At 35.2% G+C, this 17,772-nt stretch overlaps 1 protein-coding gene across 3 annotated transcripts in view; it reads left to right on the top strand.

Annotated features, from left to right (window-relative positions):
* MYCBP2 (MYC binding protein 2) overlaps positions 1-17,772 on the top strand; it is a 171,357-nt gene that overhangs the window by 120,721 nt on the left and 32,864 nt on the right. The window contains exons 53-58 of one of the 3 annotated variants that reach the window (XM_058419388.1): positions 1,019-1,093; positions 3,154-3,375; positions 4,284-4,416; positions 7,107-7,232; positions 10,615-10,776; positions 17,477-17,578. In XM_058419388.1, coding sequence (XP_058275371.1) covers positions 1,019-1,093; positions 3,154-3,375; positions 4,284-4,416; positions 7,107-7,232; positions 10,615-10,776; positions 17,477-17,578 — 820 coding nt within the window. The remainder of the gene's footprint in view (positions 1-1,018; positions 1,094-3,153; positions 3,376-4,283; positions 4,417-7,106; positions 7,233-10,614; positions 10,777-17,476; positions 17,579-17,772) is intronic. The other 2 variants (XM_040055504.2, XM_040055506.2) reach the window with 2 other exon arrangements.

Here is a 17,772-nt window from a genome sequence, read left to right as displayed (position 1 = left end):
GATGGGATAGGGAATTAGATTTTGATACTTCTGTTCATACAGATGAAATGGGTACTTTGTTGGAGAGATTCCATCATAAATACCATTAAATATGATTATTAGGACTGCTATATGTATACTATTCTTTCATTTGACAGAAAGAGTGAAAATTTCTTTGAAATGGTTAGAAACTAGCTTAGGGAGAAAAGATGGCTTCTTTTTCATGTTTTCCAGTGATTAAAAAATGCTGTCCTCGCTGTTTCGTGGGAGGAAAAATGAAACAGAACAGCAGTGCTGATTTCCATAGTGTGGGCAATTGGTTACAAAGTTAGTGGTATCTCTCTGGAAGCTGTATTTGGTTAATGATTATTCATTACAAACTTAGTTGATGCATTGTATGTTTTACAAGACTAATGAAATCTTAGCAATTGTTCTCCGTATAGCACTGAAATTTTTGGCTCTGGTAAAAAAAGCACGATTTTGATGTGGAAACTGGTGGAATCATTCTGTGCAAGTGAACTGCTTTCAGTAAGAGCGGGCTTAGCCCTTCTGCGTCTCCTCAGTTCTGACGGTGTGACTGAAATTCTGTGTGCGCTGTCCTGCACTGGTTGAAAGCATCTTTCAGAACAGGAGACCATCTCACTAGAAAACTGGTTTGTGATGGGACCAACTACCATTTCTTTGTAACAGAAATACGAGATTTTTCTGTTCTTCTTCTCTAAAGCGTGAAGTCACAAGCTTTATGAGAGATGTCTGGCTCTTAATTTCAGCAAATGGCATGACACACTACATCCATTTTGAGCTTTTGACATACTAAACTGTTTCTGTGTAATGGATGATTTGCCATGTGAGCAATGGACTCAGGTGACTTGATTAGGAAAACAAAACTTTCCCCTTTTGCAAAACATTCTATCAGCAAATTTACTTGAGGAGAAAGTTTGCATTATATAGTATACCTTGAGCTTCTTCCTCCAATATTTCTTTGTTCCCATTTCTTTGTTGATATATGTCTTTTTTTTTTTCAAACTTTGTTGCTCAGAATGTCTTTAATGCTAGCCAAGGAGTAAGGGATTTGGACTTTTTTTCATGGACTTCCAAAGCTTTACCCCCTAAGGTGAGTTAAATTACAGGAAAAGTCACACTGTATCTCATGTTTTTCAGAATGCACCTTATGACTCAACTTTATGCTTAATATTCTTTGAGGTCTGTTTTACTGTGAATTATTTTTATAGGAAATAGCAGATTTGCATTCAGCGCTGCATCTGTGTCTCTTTCTTCTAAAATGAGAAAAAAACTATCAGGGCAGATTATTGAATTTTTATTAATGCATGAATAGCACTCTCCTTTTTAACAAACCAGATTAGAAATTCAGAGAGCTGGCCTAGTAACGTAACAAAGCCTTTCATTCTCCCTTAGAGCAGAATTTACTGATAAAGTTTTTTCTTTTATTGGAGGCTCCACATAAAGTTGCAGCATCTAATAAGATGATATTTGTGTGAGTTAAGCCACAGATATTTAATAAATACTCTGCCCATTCTTAATGCTTTTTTGAATTATTTAATTCTGTCAACAAGATCTGTTATGTACAGTTAGGCTGTTTAGGTTGACTGTAGAAGTGTTTGTCTAGATACCAGTTCTGTAATATTTTGAGATGGATTTTTTTTCTATATGAACATTGTAATGAAGATAATGTGTTGTACATTTTGGTTTAGAGATTTTAAAACTTGTTTGTCCACTGATTCTTTTTTCCCCAGAATAGCAGACTTTATTATGTCAACATCTAAACTATGTTTAAATTGTCTTTTTTTTTTTCCCTCAAACCAGTTTACCTCAGCTTGCATTAACTTGCTTTGTAAGTTACATATTTACATAACAGAATAATTTTTGTGTAAAGGCTTCTTGAAAAAAATGCTGTATTAGTCTGGACACAGTGCACAGACTTCCATACCAAAAAAAGCTGAAAACATGATAATTGAAGAGATCACAGGAAATTGCATTCATTTAAAAGTAAATAACGTAACCAGAAGTTTGGTTTAAATATGACAAAAATGTATTCTTTCTCACAGCAGGAAGTGAACTCCTGGAAGGTGTTTCTATGGGAGATTGTCAAGGCAGAAATTATTAGCATCTTCAGAAGAAATTAAATTTAGAGAAATCAGATGAATAAATAAACACTAAAGGGAATAGGCTACACCCTGTAACATCCATAATAAAAAGGTTTTAAATACTCTTGGTATCTAAAGGACAGACCCGTAGTAAAGATTTTTATGCTCCTTTGAAGAGCATCTCCTGTTGCTGAACACAGTAGGCTGAATGAGGTGAACCACTGGCTTCATCCCGTAGGACATTTATGTAGTTTGTAACTTTCAGATGTTCTGTTAAAAGCACCTATGACTTTCAGTGTAATAGAACTTGCTCCTGCTTCTTACGTGCATTCTTCTGAAATAAATGCACATTTGTTACTCCCATCTCTCCTATCTTTTTGTGCAAAAGCCTTTCAGTTAAGCTGTTGCTGGCTGAAAAATCTGTGCTAATTTTTTTCTTCTTTTAGTAAGTACCACTTTTTTTGGTAAGAAATTCAAAGTGTTTTCTTACTTGAGGTTTGGATATATATTTCATCGGCAAATAGCACGAGGTGAAATAAATTTGCAGGCCCTTTTTATTGTCATCGTGGAAACAATAAGTACACGCTGTTACTTACATGTGCATTTAAAAGCCTGTGGTATTGGTGTTCCTCTTTGTCACAATTTTGCCTTGACTCTAAATTAACAATATATTCTAAATGTGAAATCAAAAAAAGAAGCATGTCATATGGAGAGAGATAATATTGAAATTCCCTTTCCACAGCCCCAGAAATGTCAGTGAGGATGAAGGTTTAGTGAAAGCGGTTAGATTAAATAATTTGTATCTAATGTTAGATATGAGGTATTATTTTTATATAAATGGTTACATTTATACCACTTTTGCTTGAAGAGTAATGTCAGAAGTAATTCAATTAATGTGCAATTTCATAGTAGTTGTTCAGCACTGCACACTAAAATTAGCAATGTAACTAGGATCTCCTTTAGCTTTGAAATTTACCTTTTGTAGTCTTGAAGTATTTCTTATCTAAGCAGTTTAAAGGTGGTATTAATAGGTTTTATTCTTTTCTGCCTTTTTTTTTTAATTTCTCAGGAATCTAGGTCTAATGCTGATGATTTTTTCAAAGACCTAAATTCACACTGCCCTCAGGAAGCAGTGATGCAAGAACAAGACATGTTCCTTCGAGGTGGACCTGGAGTGTACAAGGTAGTGAAGACTGGCCCATCAGGTCACAACATCAGAAGCTGCCCTAACCTTAGAGGTATCCCAATTGGAATGTTAGTTCTGGGAAACAAAGTCAAGGCAGTGGGCGAGGTATGGATCCTTGTAGCTTCAGTTCATGTCTTCATAGATACCAGTATATAACAGTAGTAACCGCAACAAAAGAATCTGCCTCTCTACAGGTTTGCTTTTCCCCTCCTCATGATAAATACTGGCCTTTCCACTTGGTTTATATTATGAGTACTAATGCAGTCGTGTCTCTTGCCTTTTTGCGTTGATTGGAATAACGTTAAAATTGCACCGCAGTTACATGTGCTTGCTTATGTATTTCTGTTACAGTATTCCTTACAAAATGGTGTTTCTTGATCTACTTTTTTGTTCTGTTCTTTGAAAGAATTCTGTTTCACTGACAAAATGCTTTCCTAAGACCTAACTGTTTAACAAATTCCTGTGTCCCTCTACTGATTGTATTAATTTGTTTAGTGGCTGAACTATTGTTATTGTTCCGAATTGTCCGGTTGTGGTGTTTTACGGTTAAGAAGGGCTTAAGGATGAAGTGTGTCATGCTATTTCCTAAATATAATATCAGGAACAAAATTAATACTCATCAAAACCTTTCACGTATATCTTGGTATTATAATTCTCCTCTTGCCACCATTGATTAGAAGGTATATCTTGGTGACAATTTCCTTCAAGTTTTTATTTAGGCTTATGTGGACTTTCTGAAGTTGTGGTGTTGGTGTTTTGCTTCTTCTGAGCATAAATGGGTCTAAAGTTTTTGAAATTACTCCTAAACGTAAATGTGCCATAAATAGGTTTGGTACTTCAGTCTGCCTCAGCCTGTGGCCTTAATTTAAGAAACTTTTTTTTTCCAACATTTACTTTGTAATAGAGACGTTGAAATTTAATGCGTTTTCCAGATACTATAAGTAGTTGCTGAATTGTGCTACTGAATTATTTGAGAAGTCAATAAATTTTGCTTTTTTATGTGTGTGCATCAGGTGACTAACTCAGAAGGTACGTGGGTACAAATGGATAAGAACAGCATGGTAGAGTTCTGTGAAAGTGATGAAGGCGAGGCGTGGTCATTAGCTAGAGACAGAGGTGGAAACCAGTACCTCCGACATGAAGATGGCAAGTGGTTGTTTTATTTTTTTTTTAAATTACCCTAGGAAAAAAATAAGCGGTCTAAACGAAAGAAATAAAGAAGTATCTGAGTTTTGAACATGTATAATATGTATAATGTATAACATTAGCTTATGCATAAGCTTTTGAGTTAACTTGAGCATTTGAGTTAAGTTGCACAGTTGGACTTAAAAATCGTTCATAAACGTTCTTTAAATGATTTTTTAGAAAATAGTTTAAATATTTCCAAATGGTTTCTTCTGTACCAGTTATGGTGATGGACAATAATTTTAACCATCTTTTTTCTTTTAGCTCCGGGGTTAATTTTTATGCATCTGTTTTACAAAAGGTGTCTTCATGAAAAGCTTTGACCTCAGCAATCCTGTTCTGCTTATGTTTTTAGGTCACACTTATTGTCAGCCTGGTATTTGTTCCTTTTAACAGACTCTTGGCCATTTTTCTAGTTTTGACAATTGGTGCTGAAATTCATTTCAGGCATAGATACTCTTAACAATTATCATCACATTAATGTATTGGAACAAAGCAAGTCCTTGCTAATACATAAGTTTTTTCTGTAGATGGTTGCAGCTTGACTTTCAGGCATAAAACCTCCTGCAAAGAAGGGAAATGATGAAGAGTTTTTCATTAAATATATGAATGTTTGCATAATACTTCAAACACTTCTTTAGAAGTCATGGCTTTCCTGTTTTTAGTTGTATCTGATAATGTCAAGTTCTGAGGTGCTCAAAGAGCCCAAGTAAATTCCAGAAACTAAATAATTGTGAATTGGAACAGTACCTTATTGTTGAAAGCACATGTACTCAGAATAGGGTTGATAAATTCATTATTTACTATTTTTATACAAAGTTGTTTGCTTTTCCAGTAGAAAATAATTTCTCTGAAATTGATAAATTAAGCAGTATGCAAATTTGCCATTCCAGAGTGCTTACTTTGAGAAATACATTTAAGTAACTTGACAGTATTTTACATTTTGAAGTAGTCTTTTCATCTTCAGTAATTGACCTATCATTTCATATAGTCTTAAATTTTTCAAAGTATATGTGTGCTGCAAGAAAAAATTCACAAATCAGGAAGACTTTAAACAAGACCCTTGTTTGAAGGTGTGTCTTCAGATTCTTGATCCTTATGCACTGTTACTGAAGGACATCTTTGAACATAGCGTTGCTTTCACAGAAAAAGAAAAGCAAGCTCCAGGCTTTGAGGACAAAATTCTTTTATAGGATTTCTGTAATACAGGTCATAGAAATACCATCTTAGAAACTTTCTGATGTGAATCCCATGCCTCAATATACCAGTTTTTAATATTTTTTAGATGAGTCTGTTTTTACAGGTATGGTGAAGATAGATGTCTCTTGTGCATCTAGCAAAAGCTGTTTAAGTACCAGTGCAATTACTGAGATTTTTCAACTCGTTCTAGGTTCCTAGTCCACCTCGGTGCCTTGTAAAACTTCATGTGCTTCAGCCATATCTGAAGCTTATTTTAAACTTACGGTTTTTATTTGCCATGAAATGATTTAGAAATAATTTATCATCAGTTTCAATGCTTTTGCTAGAAAATGTTTATTTTTTTAATCCATTAATAGCACCATCTTTCACATTACATTCATATTTTCATTATATAATAAAATTATAATTAAATTCCCATAATGGGGTAGGATTTCTGTCAGAGACAAGGCAAAAGTCTGAATAGCTAGATCTCTATCCAGGCATCCACTTAAAATACTACAGCAAGATCTAGAGTAGCCTCTGATTGAAAAAATTCTAGATCCTTCCTTTTTAAAACTGACTTTAAATTTACAGCTTTCTCCCTGGTAATTTGTTTTTAACTTGAATATATTATGTAAAGTTTGTACTTTGAAATGCAGTTTTGTCCTGAAATGCAGTTAAAAATAACATTTTGAAGAGTTGTGATTTTTTTTTTAAATTATTTAATCCATGTTTATTTTAGTACATTGACAAGAAAGAAAAAAAATTAAGGTGTCAGCTCAAGCTTTTAAAGCTGCATATGGGATATTTCTTCTGAATGCGTTCTTGTATATCCTCGGTTGGAATGGTATTTTTGACCACATTAAGTCAGTAATTTCTCTGTAAATCTAAATAGTCAAGTGGATTCTGTTTCATTTATTTTAATTCTACTGTAGTTTTGAATATTATGAACTACTGCAGGTTGATTTGGGTTGGAGGTTGCTTTAAGTCATACAGAAAGCGAAATTATGGTACTCATTTACAAATACAAGTAAATCTGTCACAAAAAAATGTCTTGTGTCCTATGAGCTGTCGGGGGTAGCCACAATTAAATGTTTATTGGCTCTGAGTTTCCACTCTGAAAACTATCCTTTCTCCACCTTGCTTTGACAAAGGGATTTTAACAATTGCTGTCCAAAGGAAAATAATAAACACTGCTGAATGATGTTACTGGAAAAAAATCAAGTGTCAAATAATGGCATAGCTGGCAACAACTCAGTCAAACAAAAAACAGTCTACGTGGTATTAAATCCTCTGTCCTTATATTTTTAGAGTTCTGAAGAACAGATGTAGGTTTCTTTGAAGGGAATTTTGTGGAGAGGAAATGTGCTATCGGTGGAAATAAATATCGCTCTTTTGCTTTGTGACTCATCTTTCTAATATAAATCTGTTACTAGGAGGTCTAACTCCGAAGTGATGTGGTTTTTTTACAGAGCAAGTCCTTCTAGATCAAAATGTGCAGACTCCTCCCCCAAGTCCTTTTTCAATACAAGCTTTCAGTAAGGGGACAAGCTGTAGTAATGGACAAGGGTTTGATTATGGCCTTGGAAATAACAAAGGTATGTTTTTATGCTCATATGTTTTAAAAATTATGGTTACCTTAGCTTTGCTTATATTTTATTACTCATTTTCTGCTTTATTGGGTACCACAGGTCCTCTCCAAAGCAGTAGTATAATGAATTGCAAAGTGTTAAAACTGCTTTGTTCACTGCTTTACTTTCACTCAGTCTAAGTATTCTGTATAAAAATGATCAACGAAGATTTGGAATTTAGTTGTGGATTTCTGCAGTGTTGGGCACAAAACTGAAATGCTGAAATGAAAAAAATACATGTAAAACTAGATTAGAAAACTATTTGATTTAGAAAGCACGTGTTTTTAAAACTCCAGAAACATTTGTCATCTATCTTGACAATTTTTTAAGTGCCTTTAATGGGTTGACAAGATAAAATACACCATTTAAAATTTGCTGTGAAATTAAAAAAATCTTGTAGTACTGAAGTTAGCTTTCAATCACATGGATACCAGTTACAACTGCTGGGAAATAAATAAAATCTAGTTTCTTTTGCTGATATAAAATTATTGTTTCTTTTCATCATGGTTTATTTTGTCAGCAAGATCTAAATACATATATAAAAGCCATCAAAATAAACTCGATCTGCGTGCCTTCTGTTCATTTTTTGGTTAGTTCTGGCAGATTTAATAATACAGAAGGGATTTTCCTTGAGGCAGATGTTCTTGGGAAATATTCTTGAAAAATGGAGCTCTGTCATTGTATTCTTATATTGCTGTAGTTTATGTCACTGCAAATAGGGGCCTAAGGTGTGCTGTGCGGTTTTTAGCACCAGCATATATTTCTTCATGGTAGCCTAAATAAAATAACTTAAAACTTATTTTAAAGGAGAAAAGATTAGGAAAATAATTATTCCTAAATAGTCTAGTCTGTTAATGTCACAACATGGAGTAGTTTTATATAATTTTACAGTGGTTTACTGTGTAGAGAGTGGTTCAGACTTGTCCCTGCATTGTTATAGGAAACCCTCTTTTTTGGACCAAGGCTGGATAAGTTGAAGCATTTTCATTTTGTTTTATAGAGCCCTTTAAACCCTCTTTACCCAGTGGATCCATACTCATTTCAGAGTAATGGTGGAATCACAAAAGTGGAAGTATCTAAGACATGAGGCAGTATTACAGCTTGTCCCTCAATGTCAATTGTGTAATAGTGCAGAAATATTATCTGTTCTTTTTTTTCTGCAGAAACATACTAAGACAACAATTTTTTTTCTTCTGTGTTGTCCAAAGATAAAATCTTAGATATAAATATGCTATGTTAACAGGCATCTTGATTCCTGAAGACATTTTGATTCTCTTTACTGTATCTTAAGCAGTTTTAAAGGTGTTTCTTTGGGATAATACAGCTACAAAACATCTGGAAGATACTCCTGGCTTGAATTCCATACTATTTTATATACATTATTTTCTCAACATACCCTCAAGCTGTGATGTTTAGTGTGAATGAACAGCTCAGCTACATGACTTCATTCAGTCTGTGTACTGTTTTTCCTTCAGAATTGACCAAGGGTGGAGAGTTGTTGGCAACTATATTGAAAGAATAATGTTCTCTCTTTCCCAAAACCAGAATGCTTCAGCTGTACCTTTACTTTATATACAGTCTTTCTGTGTTCTCAAGTCTAAGAAGCTTTGAGTTTTGTGAAAAATTAAAAATGGAAGGCACAGGCACAATGTCTTAGGGGAATTTCTGAAGGAAGCACTTCTTTTGGAGGGGCTTGTTTGTTAAAGTACTTCTATGGGAATGCCCTATTTTTGATGAAAATTCAGTCCCATCCTAGAGTGTTTCAACATGACTGATCAAATGTAAAGATCCCCATAACAGGTGTGTAGTTTTACAGTAGGAAACAGAGTTTCCTACTGTAAACCTGCTCATTTTAGGTTTACAGTATTACCTGCAAGAAAGAAGACTTGACTCCCACAAAAAATCTGATTTAGCTGTGTCTTCTCTCTTCCAGCTTTCTATTTTACAGGCAAGTTTTTAATATTCCTCATGATTGGCCCTACCCACCTCCATGGTTTGTTGTGGGCAGATGACTTTCAACTTCTCAGATATCCTTCCCTTTAAAACAATTACTCATTTTATGAATTAGGCACGTTGCATTTAAGGATAATAGTTTGTCAGACATGTAAATTGCAGACTGGCTGGTGTTGGAAGGGACCTTAGAGATCACCTGGGTCCAAACCCCCTTAGACCAGGCTGTTCAATCACATCTAGGTTTTTAAGGTAGGAATGATTGCTGCTGAAGTACAGATTCCAGTAATTTTTAAGTATGCTACTTCCAAAACAGTGAAATAAAATTGATTCATTGATTCCTGTAGATGATTATTTAGAAAGGCATTCCAGCTATCTTCTGGTATTTTTCTCTTCGTATTTTTAAACCCAAAATATCAAGAAAATAAATTTAACATGGGAGTTCTTAGGTAATACTCGGTTTGATACATCTGCTGGTCTTTCTCTAATTCCTTAGAAAGATAATAATCCAAAAAGGCTATAAATTCTGTGTTAGCTGCTAAATTTTTTTACTAGGTTTTCTACAATGCTGTCAAAATTACAGGAGTTTGCAGAATAAAGTGACATTGTCAGGATTTGTCTGGTGACGGTTCAAATCTGAGATTCTCTCAAATTCTTTGTGCCTCCTACCTCATATTACTAAGTATACTTCAAGTTACAACATGGTGTGGCCTTCTTATTGAGGCATCATGTATTTCTAATGCACACATTGAGGCTTTCAAAAATTGGCATTCAGAAATTAAAACTCTTGGTTTTAGCATGCTAATTTGTTGAAGGCCTTCGTTAGCCTCTCAGCAAATGTAGGTAGTTCTTCAGAAAACCAGTTCCAGTTCTTGAGTGGTACTTAGGGATATTTAAAATTACCTTCAATCTGACCTCGAAAAAGAGCGTGACAGAATACTTTTAAAAATATTTGCAAAAATGAGCAAATATTTACCAAAGCATTGGCACAGAAATACATTTGCCAAAGCCTAATTACATGTTACCTTTCCCTTCTCATCAGTTTTTCTAACTTTTTTCTGCATGTACTGTTGCATGTGTGTATTATTGTAAATGCTAGGGATTTCTGTTTTTTTCTTTGGCTGCTCTTCATTTTTTAGCAAGGCAGTTATAAATCTCTATTTTGAAATGTTTAAAGCGATTGCAGTAAAATATCCACGATCCTTAAAAACCAGTAATTTTATTGCCATGCACGGAGTTGAGATTTTTATGTTTAGCCACAACCAGAATTGTACGCGGCTAAATGAGATTTACGAGCTTTCTCTGTTATCATCATTTCAACTTTGGGTACCATTTTACTCTGCCTTTCTGGAGAATGACAGGTACCAGGTTGTAGTTTTGACTGTTTTGCCCACTACAGGTGACCAACTGAGTGCCATACTGAATTCCATTCAGTCACGGCCCAATCTCCCAGCTCCTTCCATCTTTGATCAAGCTGCAAAACCTCCCTCTTCCCTTGTCCACAGTCCATTTGTGTTCGGACAGCCCCTTTCCTTCCAGCAGCCTCAGCCACAGCTTCAGAGTAAGTTTGTCAGCCTTACCTGCCTCATCGGTCCGTTTTCTGCAGCTTTGACATTGCTGTTCTCAGTTGCTTACCAGCTACTAATCATCCCACAGTGCGCCTTTCTGGTTTTGTTTGGGTTTTTTTTTTTTAAGTTTTTCATGATTCAAAAGCATGTGAGGTAATGCTCCCAAAGAAGTATACTTGTTCAACTTTAATTTTTATATTGACAATATTTTGGGGTTGTATGTGTTCTTCACTGCAGACGAGTCATGAAAGTGCATTTCCAATATTTTATGCAACTCTGGTTTATAATTAAGGTAAATATTTCATGTAGTACAAAAATGTTGATAATTCTTTTAACATCAAAAATGTACTGCAGTAAGTACATAGGTATTAACTTTTCTTACTTGCTAAATTGCTGGTTTTGTCATTGCTCCTAACTTTAGGGACGTAGCTGGACACTGGGAATTACTTGGCACTGCTCCTAAGAAAAGTTTTGTTAGTTTTCTGTTGGGCGCTGGTAGGATTGGCATGGTAATGAAAGTTTGCTCGTTGAGGTGAATACCGGCTGACCTGATCACTGATGAGAGGACAGGAAACTTGTGATTAATGAAAACAAAAAGCTCAGCATTCATGACAGGTAGCTGCTAGTGCACTAAATTCTCTTCCATGCAGAACAGTTACAGCACAGGTCACAGCAGTACTGCTTCATCCCCATCTCACACAAACCTCTCTGAGGTGCCTCGGCTCTTCCTTGTGGCACCTCGGCAGTCAGTTCAGTGTCTGTGTATGTGCAGTCCTGCATCTCTCCAGCTCAGCTTATTGAAGTGACAGTAAATTCCTTCATGTGGGAACTAGATTAAGATTTCTAATTCGCTTTTACAATAAGATTTTTAATAGTAAGATATTTAATAATAATAATTCTAATTCGATTTTACAAGGACTGTCAGAAATATTTTGACTGTGATCTTGCTGGACTTAAGTGACACCCTGAAAGCAGAATATTCTGAACTTTACTTAGACAAAACAGCTGATTGCCAGTGTCATCAGCGCACCCTCACTGAGAATTTGTCAATTATTTATTCTTTCCCATCACTTTTTTTTCTATTGTTCAGAGAGGTAAAACCAATTATTCAGCTTTGCTTCAAAAATTGTCTTATTTCAAATTTCAGGTTGTATGTCCTTTAGCATTTAGACCTATAATGTATGAAAACAAAAGCATCATTTTTGACTGCACAACAAGATCTGGCTCAATGGATTTCTCTGTCCAAGACATGTAGATAAACTGTATTCAGTAAGCTACATCCATGTTTTGTGTGTTAATAAGGATCCAATTCAAATAAAAGCCTTTTTTTTGGTCAGGTGGGGTGGGAGCACTGATGGTCTATCAAATCAAAAAATGATGAAACTAGAGATTTTTTTTTGCATTTGTGACTGATTTGAGTACTTAGCTTAGTAAAAGGTCCTAACAAATTTGGTTATTTGCCCTTCCAGAAGGGCAAAAATTGTCACCCTGAACTAGTATCCTGGTGCACTGACTGTGATTTGATATGAGGTCTTTTTTTTAAAAACAGTTTATTATCCGGGGTCAGGTTTGATGCAGATAATGTAAATTATTCATAAAGGGGAGAAATAGTAACTTTTTTGTTTTCACAAAATTTAAGAATAATATGGGAGAAGATTTCCTGTTTAAAGTTCCTTAGGCTTTTGCAGACTTACTTGTCCTCCATTTGTATGTTCATCCAAATTCAGCATATGTCAGCCTGTAAGACTACATCTATATACTTGTCCATTTAATATTTATGCAGTTATATTAGAATTGTAACAGAAACTAATTTTAAGTATGCAATTTTAATTCATTATTTCTAAGTCACTTTATAGCCTCCTGTTACCAAACGTGATTAAAAGTTAAATCTATTAAACAACAAACGTATCTTAAGAGTCCATCTCAGGTCAGTTGAATTTCCCTAGACACGCTTAGTTTTAGTTTCCAATTATGTGCTCCATCCTTAAGTGCCTCCTGCAGTAAAGTTAGACTTTAAAATTAAAATGAACGTTTATAGTCGGTATATTGTTATTTTAAATGGACTAATGATAGTTTAATAGAAGGAAATTGTGCCAGCCTAGATTACCCTGTCTGCAGAGGTTATATACTAAATATCAACCTCGATTGCAAGTCAGCCTAAATAGTTCAGTCTCCTATTTACATTTTCTGATCTTTCTCAGATATCTCTACCCCTGGGGAGAAATTTGGTTTGGAAGCATAATTCTGAGGAAAGCTAGGCTCCTGATGAATGCCCTATAGAATTATTTCCTTAATTTAGATTCTTATAATAGGAAGAAAAATTTTGATCTGATATAGACAGACTATAGATTTCCTTAGAAGTATTTGTATGTAGCTGGTTTTTCAGATTTTTCTCTCCTTGAGGTTTGGTTTGCAAATTTCACTTAAGAAAGAAGGAAAGTACTTGTCATGACCTTTTATCCTTCAACACAGTATCTGGGTTTTTTGGGTTTTTTTGTTGGTTTTTTTTTTCCAGAAATCCTACAGTTTGGGACAGTTACCTCCTGACATATGATTCTTGAAGAAATAAAGAGAGTCTCTGTTACTCCTTTCTAATCATAATTAAGCAAAAACAGGGTTCTGTGTTATATCAAAAAAATTATTGCAGAAGGGATATTAGAAAAAACAAAAGGGAAACTGTTACTCAGTTTTGTGTTACTTGCTAAAACTCTGAAGGGCTGATTGTTCTGTCCTGCTTAACTCCTTTGCTAATTTTCAGGCATGATTATACAAGAGAGTGTTTTCTTTTTCACGGGGACAAAATTAAGGGACTCTTGTCATTTGTTTTAATTCTTTGTCAGTCTTATGTGCAACTAAAAGTTCAGAACACATAGAAGAGCTGGCAAAACCTACCTGGAGTACAAGAATACCTCTATTAACTTGGAGCCTTAGCAAGAATTTTTTTCCATTAAGGTCTCAAGTTTACATATGTTTCTTCCTTGGATATTTGACCAAAATGGGCCATAATTGCTGCAGCCTGCTTATGCTTGCTTCTGAGAAGCTTGTGAGATCATCAGTAACACATTTGCTTGTGATTGCGAACTCCCATAGCCACAAGATTATTACTGGTTGCTTGATTTATTTGTCAACAAACTTTGTTAAAATCATAGAAGACTCAAATTTCCCTTTGAGTTCTGAGTGTAGGGGAAGTGTGGAAGCCTAGAGGATCATGGAAGATCTTGTTTCTCAACCTTCAGCAATATGTGCTGGGTCATAAATCTCCTTAGATGTGGCAAGTGTGGGTAACAGGATCTTGGCATGTTGTCCAGCATCAGTTACCGAAATTTGATGATTGGCTGTTGAGCTCTGAAGTTGAGGAGGGAAACGTGAGACTGCAGTCACCGGTGTTAGACCTTTATGCCGTGCTTCCTCGCACCTGAGTTGAAACTGCAAATGAGGACTGGATTTCTGGGCTTAAAAGCTTTGGACCCCCGTGACTTTGGATATGTCAACCCTCTTCCAATACAGCCTTGGTAGCTTGCTTGAGGTACTGCTTCCTGGTCAGGCAGGAGCTGCAGTGCTGAGCTGCTGTTCAATAGTGTCCTGTCAGGCTGCCTCTATTCCAGTCCATGCTGCAGAGCTGCAGTTCAGCCATCCATTATCAGCTCCTGCCTTTCTTGTCAGGAGTTCCTTGATACATCCCTTCAGTATTGTGCAGTCAGTTCCTTTTTTTTTTGTTCCTTTCCCATCTAGGTGCTGGTGAAATGGATTTAGAACCACAGTGCTTCTCTCTGCATTTTCTAAAACTGTAGAGGGGGCACAAAAGGCCAGCACACATATGGAGCACATAATGTGCTTCTTGGTAGTGTTTCAGTAAAATGGAGAGAATCTTCTCAACCAGGCATGGTGATCTTTTCTGTGTGTGACTTAATCATCAGTTAGACCAATGACAACTGGTCTTAATTGTTTTTTCAGATGCCGCATATTGCCAAGGCATCGTTCCTGAAGATTTGGGCTAAATTAAATGGTCTCATAACCTAGGCTTTTCAGGTTCTATGGGCAAGGGTACATATAAAACATACATTTGGCCAGGTCAATCCAAAACCAGCCTTGTGTGGGGCTGGTATGGTAAAGGTTGGATGAAGAGTACGAATTGTTACGTGTTTTTTTAGAACTAATTTCCTCATTTCACATCTTCAAAGGTTGTAGTTAGAAATTAGAAAAGCATAGAATTCTTTTTTTATCTACCTTTCCAGCATAGGAACGCTTCTTTCAGTTAATAAACTTATCTGGCTCAGTGTTCCAAACCCCACCCTTGATATAGAATACTGCTAATATTTTTCTCATGTTGCCATATTTCAGCTTTTGCTTTAATTCATTCACTCATACCCCGACTTTAACCATAGTAAATAACTTATTTCTTTTTTTAATATTCAAGCAGGGTTTTTTATGTCAGTGCATTCTTTTATTCATGGAAAAAATAATGTCATGGCATTTGGATGACATTTGGAATTTTCAGGAGGTGAAAAAAGATACATTGATTGCAGTGCTTAAGGAAATTCAGCTAACAGCTGTATTGTAGTTTCCGTGTCAGTAAAAGTGGGTGAAAGAAGAATACATTGTTCTTAAGAGGCATCCATTGCTTAGGCAGCACAGTAAAGGCAGGTCAGTGCTTTCCTTCATCATGATGCAGAAAAGCAGTGGCATTTCAGAAGGAACGTGAACTTAACTCCATTTTCCAGTGACACTTTATGTGATTGTTGCAGAGTTTGTTTAAAGAAGACTCGCGTGAGGCAGTTAGTGGTATGTCTTGCTTCCTAGGTTTCCTCAGAGGAAATAGGCACAGCTGTTAAAGGACTGCATCCTGCCATAGAAATGAATTGCCTTTATGTATCCATATTGGGTAGCTTTTCAAGCTGGAGCTATTTCCATGTTGAAGTAAAGAGCATGATTAAGGTACACTGTCACATTCTAATGGCTCATGAACAGGCCTTGCCTGCCTTGTGTTTCAAGTCTTTATAATAAAGTCTTTGAGGAAAGAATATATATATTCTTTCAGAAAGAATGTATATATAGTCTTCTTTCAGAAAGAAGGAGTCCTGATCAATATCCCTGAGACCCTGAGGCTGTCCAGTTATCCTGGATATGCATAGATGGTCATAGTCTTGGACCCAGAGTCCCCTTGAAATTATTTAATAGTAGTAGTACATCATTCAACTCTAGATTACAACGTTATAAAACGGAAGTATTCTCAGACACAGAAAGAGAATGAATGATGTATAAATGTGCATTCACGAAAGTGGATTTAGTAAAGGTTTTCCTCTAATTATTCATTGAGTGAGATGCTAGTGTATGAAAATGACGTTTTTAGGTTTGCTGCTACTACTGTTTCGTGCTCCTACTGTTTGTTTGCCTTTTACCTTTAAAAATTGACAGAGTGACATCCTGTTATTCAGAAGCTATGTAATTATTCTTGGATCTCTCCAAATCGTTTGTAGGTATCAAAAGTAGGTAATACTAGTGTTAAATCTGTGTTGATACAGCATTGAAAAATTAAGGATCAGTTTCTTTTTTTAGAAAATCAAATTCTTACTTCAAATGTAAGAACACCTTCTCATTGTAGAGTTTCTAGAGCCGTAGCTCGTTGCATAAGGTAGCAGGCTTGGTAAGTTGATGCGTACAAATTAGTAAATGTATTACCAGAACAAAAAGATGTCTTCAATAGTCTAGGAATTGAAATAATTTATTTTCAATACAATTACCTTACTCCATTTGTACAAAAGGGTGTATCTAAAACAGTGTCTTCTAACGTACACATTCTCTTCACAATTACTTCTTCAGTAAGAATTTTACTATGTTTTTTTCCAAAAGAGGGACTACAAATTAGAATTAAAACCAGGAAAAGATAGAAAAATTAGAAAAATAAAATCATAGACTAAAACAAAAAGTCCTTACTATTTTTCTCCAAGTTTTGTTTTTGTAGAGCTGTACTTCTAACAGTTTTGGTGTCAGTAGACTCTGCTGAAATTATCATGGATGACATCAAAATTTTTCTTCAGTCAGAATTATTTTAAGAGCTGATACATTTTTTTTTCCATGTACTCTTGACACTCATCTACTGCTAGTTATGTCTCTTGTACTGAGGAACTCATCGTTGCATAAGTGAAGTTTATCAAAACATTACATTATTGAGATGCAATCCCTTTTGAAAATGGAGAGTTTTGATCTGTTTAAATTCTTTTTTCATTTGTTACAGTAATTAATGAGACTACCTCAAATAATTAGATATTCTCTAACTTCCATGAAAGAGTGTGTAAATTGATCATCTGGAAGGCTATATTGAAGTTCTAAATAATTAATTTCTGAATTTACAGATGAAATGTTAACATTTTCATTTTAATGTTAACAGGTTCAGTTCAAAACTAGACACTGCTGGTGTTTATAATAAACCATAAATCTCATTGGCTAGCCCCCTTATATTAAATTTTTATATCCTAGAAACTAATACTGAAATCGCAGCATTTTTAGAGCAAGGAAGCTGATCTACTACGTTCTACAAACTACTGTCTGTCATTTAAAACTAATCTAGGAATCTAAACACTGAATTCAGAATACATAACAAAGAAGATGCATATCATTTGAAATGCTTGTTTTTATCTTTGCTGCTTTTCCATTGAATCTGTGCTGCTTCTGTGCAACTGTTTTCCACTGTAGAAACTTCATCCTGCTGCCTTGCTTCTCGTGAGCGTATTTACAAAAGTAGTGATGTAGCTGGCCCTGCCTCTGCTATTTCATCTCTCTCTCACAAACTGAAGGGTGGGTATGCATGCCAACATAGAAAGGTTATTCAGATTTTTACCTACAAAATGTTTTGGGGTGTGGTTTTTTTGTTTGGTTTTTTGTTTGTTTTGGGGTTTTGTTTTTTGTTTGTTTAGGGTTTTTTTTGTTTTGGGGGGGTTGTTTGTTTGTGGGGGTTTTTTGTTTTTTGTTGTTGGTTTTTTTGTTGTTGG

This window comes from Hirundo rustica, chromosome 2, assembly GCF_015227805.2.
Source record: "Hirundo rustica isolate bHirRus1 chromosome 2, bHirRus1.pri.v3, whole genome shotgun sequence".
NCBI classification, from domain to species: domain Eukaryota; kingdom Metazoa; phylum Chordata; class Aves; order Passeriformes; family Hirundinidae; genus Hirundo; species Hirundo rustica.
This window is presented reverse-complemented; position numbering and strand designations above follow the sequence as displayed.